We start from the raw sequence: 12,519 nt of genomic DNA, 5'->3' as shown, positions 1-12,519 counted from the left end.
TGAAATTTATTTTTTGGCCTAGCCTGAATTTTTATTTATAATTAAATTTAATATAAATTAGACCCATTTTAGAACTGCTGTTTCACCTGTTAATAGATTATTCTATTCCTCCTAATCTAAATAGGTGTTATTTATTATTTCTTAGATAGAAACAGAATACAATATGAATTCTGAGTCTGATTTATCATTTTATGAGGATGATATTGTTATGGTTCAGGATGATTTAGAAATTATACCTTCTCCTTCTACAAGAATTGCAAAAAAAATGGATCTGTCTTGGCCAAGTTTTGAAAAATATTTCGAATTCCACAAGGAAAGGATACAACTAATATTATTGTCAAATGTCTTCTTTGTCTTCCAAATAAAAAATATATGTCAGCATCTAAGTCATCCATAGCTAATCTATGGAAACATATCTCTGTAAGTTTAAAATTATATTAAATAGTTATAAATTTTAATATGTAACATGATTTTGTTTTACCTAATATTATATAGAATAATTAATTGAACTAACTTTATAAGAATATTTAATATTAATTAAATATTTTTATATATAAAATATAAATCTATAAAGAAAGCATCATAACCAATTCATAAATATTAAACAAACCATAGTTAATAAGAAAAATTCACCCACATCAAAAAAGTTAAAGCACTCAAATAAACTTTGGTGGAAAATCAAATACTAAAGTTATCAGCCAAGACAAATTTGATTCACAAATAATTAAATATATAATAAATAAAAATCATCCTTATTCAAGTTGTGATGATGAAGATTTTATTGAGCTAATAAACACTCTGCAATTTAATCTGAAGATTATATGCAGACAAATTTTAACCTCAAGAATATCTAAATATTTTGTTAAAATGAAGGATATTTTGATAGAAAAATTATTAGAGAATTTTGTTTCATCAGCTGACTGTTGGACAGCATTTAATAGGTAAATATTATATTTATTTTTTACTAAAACACACAATACATTTGGTTATCTTTTGTTAAATAAATAATATCTCCTATATTGGTGTAACAGTACAATGGAATGATATGGCTAAATTGGAGAGGCGTTCAGCTATTTTAGCCTGCCAAAGACTACAAGGTAGGCATACATATGACGTTATCAACAAAGCCTTAACTGCTATTTTTAAGGAATACCACATTCAAAATAAAAATAGCAAGCAATTTTTCAAAAGCGTTTCGGTTTGCGTAACTAATTTACTTTATATTTTATATTTTTCTTAGAATATTTAGCTGCCCATCTTCTTTAATTGAGGAAGATAATGATTCAGGTATTGAATACATTTCAATAGAAGATATAATGTCTTCCTCTGGACTAACCAATTATAATATAAATGACTTCGACTACCTTCCCCATCGAAGATGTTCTTGTCAAACATTAAACTTAGTGACAACACAAGATGCCAATTATATACTTTTAAACAATGAGGATTATAGGAAAGTGTATAAGGTTGCTATATCTAAATGCCAACGTTTATGGAATACACAAAACAAATCTGGGCCATCAGCCGAACAAATTAAAAGGCGGTTATATTCTCAGCTGCCATATCCCATTGTAACAAGATGGGTTTTTTTATACATCTCTATCTAAAATATTATCATTTATAAATGAAGTGCTTTTGGAATTCGATTTATTATGTGATGAATTGTGTAGATTTACATCACAAGATCGTGACTTTATAAAAGAATATTGTAGTTTAAATTTAAATTAATGTCTTATAAATAATTTACAATTAAAAAATTAGATTATGCAACCAATAGCTAAATCTATTGACATACTTGAAGGTGAAATATATATGTATCTGGGTTATTATACCCCAACAATAACACAGATACTTATCCGTCTGGAAGGTGTTCAAGAATTAAAATATTGTCAACCTTTAAAGGATGCTATATTAGCTAGTATTGGAAAAAGGTAACTTAAATTAAATAATTATTTATAAATTAATAATATAATGATATGGGTTTTCTTTATGATAATGATAACATAATTGCTACTATTCTTCATCCACTATTTAAAACTGATTGGGCTTGGATAAGGCAAGAAAAGAATAGATCAAAAAAGATGGAAATTTTAAATTTAATAAATACTTTAATACCTCACGGTGAATCTAACACAAATGACTCATGTTCGCAACAAAAATCATTTAATGTTTTTTGACTTAAAGCGGCAAAATATTATTGATAATGAATTTATAGAAAATTTTATTAAATCCAATAACAACACTTATCTTTATGTGACGATTTTCCAAATTTAAAAATACTCTTTATTAAATGTAATGTTGTTATTAATTACATCAAGTGCTTCTGTAGAGCGTTTATTCAGTCTAGGGAAGCTCATTTTTGGAGAGAAACGAGCGCGTCTCCTAGATAAAAATTTTGAAATCAATTTGTTGTTAAAAGCAAATAAACATTTATTAAACTCTAATTTTTATGAAAAATAAATATAGGATATTTTTATTCGATGTAAATATAAATATCTTATTTTCTGATATTTTTTTCGGTTTAATTATTTTTTTATATAAAAAAAATTTTTTTTTAAAGAAATGATTATAATTTGTATATCATAATTTTTTTATATTAAATAAATTCGTTCAGTGAATAAATGCGTTATATTTATATGAATGATGTATAAAGTAACTTATAATGTTACTAGTTACTTTTGAAAAGTAACGGTAACTAATAACTAGTTATGTTTCAAAAGTAACTTTAACAACACTAATTAGAATTGAGGAAAATTATTTTGTTTTTCATAATTTTGGAAATGAAAAAACCAAATATAGAGGACGCTATCTCTAAAAAATAATTGTTTTTTTTATAAAAGCTATAAATAATCAATATAAAACATAAATATATCTTATAATATGTAAAATAACCCTTTTTATCGTAATTCAATAAGCCCCTTGCAATTTCACGAGGCTATCTATTAAGTATAAACCCGATATATTTATATAAATCACTATTTTCTATCATGACGCTATTGTTTAAAATCGTTGGTATGTACCAATATTTTTTATCCGTTAGGGCCGATTTCGTTTACCGATCCAATAAAATAGCGACTTAATTTAAATTTAAGCATTGATATTTAATTTTTTATATTTATTAATTATTAAAAAAACAAACTAAATATAATTAAAAATAGTTTTAAAAAAATAATAAAATACATAATTTATTTTTATTAGGGCTGTGCCGATATTAAATATAGGGTCGGATGGGATATGATATTTAGTGTTTTCAAAAAATATCGGATAGGACCGATATTTCTAAAAAACAGATCGGATCTTTTTTTGTTATTTTATGTTTTGTATATTTATTTTACATTATTATAATATTTTCTAAATATTTTTTTTTAAACAATGTAAATGCACAAATCCCCTAAATTTTTATTTTATTAAATAGATTTATAGTATTTTAAAAGTTTTTTATAAAAAGAAAGGAACACCCAAAATTTTATTTATTTCAAATCTTCTTAAAGAATAAAGCTAATTTTATTATTTATACTTTAAATAAAAGAATTTTTTTAAATATGGTATCTGAATTATGGAAATATTTTACAAAAGACAAGGATAATTTGCAAAATAAGATCTGCGGAATTCTAATTTCACGAGGAGAAATAATGAAAATTCATTAATTCGATTTTTTGCATAAAAAATATTAATTTATTATTTACATTTGGTTCAAATGGGGGTGGTGAAAAATCAATATAAATATCAGATATGTTTTGAACCAATATCGGAAAATATCGGATCGGATCGGTGAAAAATATGTGGATCGGCGCAGCCCTAATTTTTGTAAACTTCACCGCGAATTCGCGCTATCTGTGAATTCAGGGTAAAGCAGTTTATGGCAATAAATAGTAAATCCTATGACAAAAACCAAATTGTTTAAAAAATATTACTAATATTTCATTTTTCAGAAAATCCTCATTTTAGAAAGTTCCTAAGATCTTTATTTAAATGGTTGGTTCAAAGCAAATACGTTATAATATCATAAATAAATTAAATAGTTAAATGCAAACCATGGCCCCTTTTTTGATTCGTTTTTCTTTGGAATGAATATAATAATCACCCCATAGAGTTTTGTTGAGAGACTTTTCATTGAATCCCAACTTGATCGAATATATAGAAGCAAATTTTGATAAGCTAAAATTTATGTTAATAAGTACAAATAAATATTTTAATTATATGTTAGCGTAAATGTGTCTTTGCCAAACAATATATTATTTTTTTCACTTAAATTGAATAAACTATTTAAAGTTAAAAATCTCACATTGAATAGAAAAAACAGAACACATTGGACTAATATATAAAAATATTTGATGTAAAATTTGAATTATTTTGTGCTATTTTATATATTTCAACATAGGCGTAGCAGGGAGGGGGGGGGGGCATGAAAAAATCATCACCCCTTGGCAATTTTTATGTTTTTATAAATATCATTAACTTATAAAAATTATACCGTGCATCTTCTCCATCCCCTACTCTGAAAAAAAAATGAATACGACATAGGACATTTTTTTAGCCTATGCTAGGGCTGGTTTAATTTTTATTTTTCGTTAGCTCTAATCAATTTTTGCGAAACTGTTCGACAAATAACATAGGACTAGTGAATGTGAACGATCCATGAGACAAAAAACTTGATTCCATTTGGTTTTTAACTCGATCTAATTGCCGCCAGCAATTTATTTTTTTTGAATTTTTTTTCGGTTTGCAGAGCAGTCTAAACCCAACAGGACTATTGACTTTCACTGATACTTAAAACAATTGAATCAAAAATATATTATAGGCAGGGGTTCAGAACAAATCATCTCCGCGTTGCTGTTCTTTTCTAATTCTGGCCAAAAAATTATGTTCTGTTTCCAATTTTTTCAACGTTTCAGAACGCGCTTCTAAAAAAAATATCTTATTTATTTCCACTTTACTAATAAAAGGAAGAAAAATGAATATCTATGAATGATTGAGCCAGTATAAATATTATATATATAATTATGTGGTAAATTAAAATTTCCATATGATTCTTTAAAACTGTTCAGGGAACGTTCTCAAACACCATTATTATTCCAATAACGTTCCATTATTTTACCCGAGTTCCGTTCTATGTTCCTATTAAACTAACGAAAAGTTAAAACCCAGCTTTGGACATAGGCTATAAAGAGTAAATAGATAAAAAGGTAGACCTAAAGTCTTTCAATAACATTTGTAGAGGCGGGGGGCACCCAAAGCTCACTCACTTTAGGAGAAAATCCTGGCTATTCCTATATATATCATTATACTAATTACTAGGGATGTACCGATATTTTTTATCGGATTGGGCCAATATTTCACCCATTTTAAAATATAGATCGGCTAATATTATAAAATTTTCCGCTCCGATCCGATATAAAATGGCGTCTTTAACAAAAATAAAATGTTATAAAAATTTTTTTAAAAGTTATATCTAAAATCATTTATTTTTATAAATAAAATCGAAATCCATTTTTATATATTTTTTTAATAATAATAATTAATTAATAAACTTTCTGCCATATTGTTATTTTTTTTGCGCCTACTGTTTATAAAAGTGTGCGATAATCTCTTCAGAATCAGTTTTTAGTGAAGCTGGTGATATTAACAGTTACTATCGCCGCAGGCTGACCTTTGATAAATTGGAAATTATGGTATTTCTAAAAAGAAATCTTCGATATATTAATGTTATATATCACTATAAATATTCATTTCTAATTTCATATATATTTGTTTATTACTTATTATGTATATAATTAATGTATTACTTATTATATAAAAATGATTTAATAATAAAAATATTTTATTGGATTGAATACACAAACTATAACTGATCATTATATTATATTTAAATGACATAAGTTATGGTATAGTTAAATTATAGATGTTATACTAATAAAAAGTATATTAAAAATTAAAACCATTGGTATCTTTACAGAATACAGAATTAGATATGATATCAGATCGGTAATCGGCCGATATCAATTTAATATCGGGAATGCGGATCGGCCTCCAAAAAGTGGTATCGGTGGTACACCCCTACTGATTACTAAATTTTCGATAAATAAATATGCTATAAATTTTAAAACATATAAAATTACTTAAAACACCATCCATCTAATGCACTTGCAAATAATACATTCCCTTTAACAGGTGAAAAATGAACTTTTTCTTCAATAAATTCATCATCTTCATCAGGAAGGTCTATTGCATTCTGAAATTAAATATATACTGGATTAGGTAATTAAATTAAATGTATATTATTATTATCGACAATGAAAATAATTAAATTAACTTGTTCTTCCTCTTGTAACAAAGCTGAAGCTACCAATTCACTGTAAAACGAATTTATCTAATAAAAAAAATGAATATATATATATTATATTAAGTTTGTGCAAAAATCAGGATTAATATGAAAAAATTTTTTTTAACAAAACCCTCGGAGGTAAATAGCCCCAGAGGGAAAGTTATTAGTCAAACATGTATTCATTTTATTGTGTCACATCTGTCCTGTGGAATTAACGAATAACAGAAATATACCAATACCACCTTTTTAGCCAAAATCCAACCTAACTGATACCATTCGTACAAATATACTATTGGTTTGATACTATTGACTAGTGTTGTTAAACGGCTCGATTTGAGCCGATTTTTAAAAACGGCTAACTCAATATTTTTGCCATAAAAATATTGTCTTATCCTCGAGATTTCGTAAATATATTCCCAAACCTTTGTGGCATCTATGAACAAAATCTTCAGGCTTGCATTATATTTTTTTGGATAAAATATTGAGCTAGCCGTTTTAAAAAATCGACTCAAATCGAACCTTAAATAACACTACTACTGAGACCTGATACTAATACCAAAAATAATGTATTATATTATATATATATTGGGGAAAAAAATAGATATATCCTATATATAAAATCTCCATAATCAAAATATGATCGTTTTCGTATCATCTTAACGTTATTAAAATTTAAGGAGACTATATAGTGTAATGTTAATTTTTTGCCGTCTATCAGCATCAAACCACAAACCTTCCGTTTCAGCTTTACGCATGCACCAACTTGAATTATAATTACATTAAAATATTTATTATGTATATATTAGGCCTATTCAAAAACGAATTCGAATCGAATAGTGCATTATTCATATTTAATATATAATCAAGTTATAAACAAAATTAAATTATATATTATTCATTTAATTTATAATTTAAGCCAATTTTTAAGGCAAAGAGTTTTTCTTATATTTTCTTCCTTATATGACATGCGGTTTTTTGACAATAAATTAGTTCCAACTGAGAAAAGCCTTTCACAAGCAGTTGATGTTCCTTGTATAGATAGATAATCCCTTGCCATTTTCGAGAGTATGGGGATCCGATATGCATTTGCCTTCCACCACATTAACGGGTCAGTATCACTCTTTGCTCTTGGTTCACTCAGATAAAAATCTATTTCACACAGTTGAATATTATTTTGTTTAAAAACAATGTATAGCCTGTTTTGTTGAATTTTATCCTTATTTGTTTGACAGTTATAATTATGAGCTTATAAAATAAAATCATATTTAAATGGGGGTAAATTAAATACCTGTATATCTATTGTAAATCTCTTCAAATTTGTCCATTAACTTGGATATATCAATTTCATAATCAACAGATATTGATTTTAAATATACTACTTTAAGCCTGGGATCTAATATTGTGGTTATTATTGCATCATCGGCAGTTAAATTATAATAGCCCAACAATTTATCACTGCTACTTTGAAACTATTGTTAAAGGATTTATGGAAACCAGGTTTTTCATTTTTTAGATGTTCAAGAATTAAAATATAATAAGGTATAACCAAATTATAAGTAGGATAATTCTCCCCACATACCATATTTGTAGTTTCATATAAAGGCAATAGTATAGCTTTAATTTTTATAAGATCCTCCCATTCTTTTTATGACAAATGTTAGATTTATTAAACAATTTATTAAATATTACGAATAATTCGTTTTATTCGAATCGAATAAATGATTATTCGTATTCAGATAAAACAAATAATTTATTATTCGTATTCGTAATTATTCGATTAGATTCGAATTATTCGAATCGAATCGAATTATTTTTGAATAGGCCTAGTATATATTAATATACAACTCAATTGCCGTTAGCATAGCTGATATTTTTAAAATTTTGCCATTTATTTCTATTGTAATTTAATAACAATGTCTTAAATTTAATTTTTTATTTAGAATAAAACTTAAATTTGTGAAAAAAATCATATTGGGCAAAATTTAAAATAGAGATGCTTGAAAATTTTTTAATTCTAAATATGGGCTTGACATTGACCTAAAAATTTTTATCAAAAAATCAAGTCCCATGCATATTCTGATTGTATCTTTAAATTATGACTTTCATATATTTTATTTCAGTTCTCATCTACCAAAATTATTACTTTGGTGGGCTTGAGAAAATTTTCCCAACACTATTATGTGCATGAACCTGGCTTGAGAATTTTTTTAATATTAGATATTAGGCATAATTATAGCACAGAATATTTATATGGGCCTCAGGTAAAAGCTAACTTAAATATATTTTTACTCAAAAATAGTATTCACTTAATCTTAATGGGTTGGCCTTGGTCTGAAGTAGATTTGGTCAGGATTAAAAAGAATAAAATGGTTTTTAAAGATTTACCTATTTCCAGGCTTGAAAAAAAATTTTCAAAATTATCATAGGTGGCTAGGTTTGAGAAAAATCTTTTAAGATTATTATGGGTCGGGTTAGAAAATATTTTTATGAATTATATTGGGCTAGACTTGGGGAAAAATTTTCTAAATTATTATCAGCTTGGACGCTTGGGAATTTTTTTTATTATTAACTATGGATCAGACATTGACCTAAAACAAATTTTTTTGCAAGCCTGGTTGAGAAAATTTTTTCAAAATTATTATAGTCTTAATCCTTGCTTGGGAATTTTTTTAATATTAAATATTAGATATAGGTGATCTTAACAAATAATATTGATATGGGTATCAAGTAAAAAAGTTAAATATATTTTGACTCAAAACATAGCATTTACACTTAGTTTTAATGGATTGGACCTAACCTGAAGGGGGGAGGGGGTTAAAAAGAATAAAAATTGGATATTATTTTCAAATAACAGGTACCAACTATTATAAAAGTAAGGAGAAATTTCTCATTCTCCGTCATTTTTGACGGGCTCAGACGGGAGCTCAGATACTCTTCATTTTGCCCATCAAGAAATACGAGTCATCATACTTTTCTCCCTTATTCGATGATAAATGAATCAGAAATTAAGAATATCTTATGAGATGTGATTCACAAATTTACCTCTTTTCCTCCTAAATTTTAATATTTTTATAAAACATATTAATAAAGTATATTTAGTACCAAACTAACTAATTACCCATCAACCCCCATCATTCTTGACGGGTTATTAGCTAGTAATATTATATTTATCATTTAAAATAATTTATGAAATTCATTAAATTAAATTAAAAGGCACCTTCTTGCTTTCTTTATTGAACCAATTTGGTTTAGAAATTTTTTTTATAAATTCATAGCAAATATTTAAAAAATAGCGGTAAGTGATGCGCTATTTCACTGCTTTAAATTTTATAATATTAATACACTATAAAATTACTACTAAATCCATTTATGATTTCAAAATTAATTTTATAATTATAATATTTATATTTAATTTTGAAATCTAAATTTATATCAAATCCCACCAATGGATAATCTGAAATAGAATTTAGAGACAGATAGAAATAAAATTTCGAAATTTCCCTGTAAAATGATATTGTGGAATTTCCTTTTCCTAAATTTGGGAAATATTTTAAACTTACTTTTTTTTTAAAGTTAGCACAGGATTTAAGTTCATATGTAAAAAATGTTGGAGAATATATCATCCCACCTTCAACCTGAAAATGAAAAGACATACAAATTTTATTAAAATTATTAATGTTTTTTCGGAAAGATTGAAAACATTTTAATAATTTTGGTTATTAAGGGAAGCTACGGCAGCCATTATCGGACTGACACTGGTCAAAATCAATTATTACTAGTAAATTTCATAAGGAAAACATAGAATAAAAAAATCAAATTTAATTAAAACTAAATTAATCAATTCTACAAAATTAGTACTAGGTGTTTCACGAAAATTGGCTGATAAAGTCATGATCAATAATATAATTAATATAATTCAACCAATTTCCTTGGTTGATAATACATCATTTTTCAATCTAATAAACATTATTTCCAGGTATTAAGATATTTTGGAAGCAGACATTGTGGCAGTAATTTTGGCTAATTTTAAATGAAACTCTTTAATATTTGATCTTCGATATCTCCTACATCTGCACAAAGCATATCGTTGGACTCATGATAGAAGATAAAAATAAGTATTTATTTTCTCATTTCTAATCTAATATTAAAATTTTTATTAGGAATAACTGGCCAATATTAGATCCTAAGATACTAAAAATGAGATATACTGCATCTGCTCTGAAAAGAATGATTGCTGTAATGTGCTTACAAACATTATTTTAGGAATCCATAGGTCTTTTAAAATTCAGAGCAAGGTTAGCAAAATGCTAATAGAATGAATCCAATTTTCTCAAAGCCTTTAAGCTTTATTATATTTTTTTTATTTCGTGAAGATAAGGTAATTTGATAATGTTATATTATTTAACAGCTTTTAAAAAGATCAAAAGGGCAACTAGATATAGGTTAATGATAATATTGAATAATTTTATACCAAACAAGGATATACATCAAGAATGTCACCTAAGTGATATTATTTTGAAATAAATGTTAAAAATACAATAGAAAATCCCTTAGACATCTTTTTTAAATCTAAAAAAAACTCATTTATTTTCTTATATTAAAAATAGTGCTGTGCCCTCAAATTCTATTGTTGAGCGATTACTTAGTAAGGCAAGGTAGTACTATCTTCGTCGTTCTAGACTAGGGATGACAATATATTATTGAAATGCTACAAAATTAACGTATATTTTAAAATTTTTTAGTCATATTTTTATACCACTATTTTTCTTATTTGTGGACATAGATTAGATATATATATATATATATATATATATATATAATTTTGTGTGCTACTTTTTTTAAAGAATGCAGTATCGGTAGTGCATTGTTTTCAAGAGTAGCGTTTAACAGCACTGGCCAATGGCATCTGTTTTAAGTATCAACAGGTACCTATACTGATCACTATCATGAGTTTTATGTATGGATATTAGTTTATATGAATAAACTATTATCAAATTGGCAATATTGAATTGATTAAAAAGTATTTTAACTATGAATAACTAAAATAGAAGTCTAATTATTACCTATAAACCAAAATTAATATTTTATTTTAAAACAAGTTTTAAGCAGGAACTAAATGTTGTTCCAGTCTGGCACGAGGAAATTTTTTAAAAGGTTTTTTGGCCTCATAAAAAATTTTGGCTCAGCCCATCCTGTAAAATAATGTTATACAAGTTGGCTGGCCCAGCCCATAATAATTTTTATGATGGAAAAAAAAGCGTAAATTTGCCTAACATCCTAGATAAAAAATAATAAACTTCTGACCTGGTCCCATAAAAATATTTTGTACAAGTTTTTCAGTTCAGTCTGAAAATTTCCTCCTAAGTACTGAGTTGGACTCTGAGGTCGACCTCTGTTATATACTATACCCAAATTAATCTTACAGGATAAAAAAATATATGGATCTTCTATGGGTGTGGTTCCAAAAAATTTCACATTTATAATGCGTCCAAACTCGATCTTGTAAATTTCAATAATAAATTAATTTTTTATAAAATATACCAAAAAAAAATTAGAGCTTTAGCAGAACATATAAAATCTTTTATTAATTAAAATTTATAAAGTAAAAATATGGTAAAATGACTTATAATAAAATGTTATTATTGGAAATTAAAAACTGAATAATGATTTAAAAATAAATAAAAATGAAATCTCCCCATATCAAATCGCTAATCATCAATTACCTTCTTCATTCTCAGCAAAAAATTTAAGTAAGGTTATAAATATTATAAATAGAATAAATAATTGAACATGCCAGCTTTTATATTACCTGAGATAATAAGGATTAAAGAGCAATCATTTTGGAATCGATTTAAAAGTTCGTTTTTTTGAAAAAAATGATGAACGGCGTTCCTTTTATTTTTGACGAACTTTGAACGTGAACGCGTTCCTTTTTATGATGAACGCGTTCGAATTTAATGTTCGTTCAATTTAAAAAAAAAATTTTTTTATTTATTTGAAAAATTTAATATTTCCGAATTTTTTAAAAAAATGTATTATTTTATATTTTTAATCGGCTGTGTATTTCCTTTTCACATTTCAACTGTTTTAACACATAGTTTATTAATTTGAATATTGTTGTTTATATTTTAATTTAATAGATTATCACAAGCATGAATATTATTATTTAATCCTCATCATCTGATTCTGAAAAT

At 25.8% G+C, this 12,519-nt stretch overlaps 1 protein-coding gene across 1 annotated transcript in view; it reads right to left on the bottom strand.

The window, feature by feature from the left end:
• LOC135926747 (uncharacterized) overlaps positions 1-12,519 on the bottom strand; it is a 38,177-nt gene that overhangs the window by 22,774 nt on the left and 2,884 nt on the right. Inside the window, exons 3-5 of the mRNA XM_065462678.1 lie at positions 6,314-6,370; positions 6,120-6,232; positions 4,035-4,158 (exon numbers count right to left, since the gene is read on the bottom strand). Coding sequence (XP_065318750.1) covers positions 4,035-4,158; positions 6,120-6,232; positions 6,314-6,370 — 294 coding nt within the window. The remainder of the gene's footprint in view (positions 1-4,034; positions 4,159-6,119; positions 6,233-6,313; positions 6,371-12,519) is intronic.

This window comes from Gordionus sp. m RMFG-2023, chromosome 3 (assembly GCF_954871325.1).
Source record: "Gordionus sp. m RMFG-2023 chromosome 3, tfGorSpeb1-WG-v2, whole genome shotgun sequence".
In the NCBI taxonomy this organism is placed as follows: domain Eukaryota; kingdom Metazoa; phylum Nematomorpha; class Gordioida; order Chordodea; family Parachordodidae; genus Gordionus; species Gordionus sp. m RMFG-2023.
This window is presented reverse-complemented; position numbering and strand designations above follow the sequence as displayed.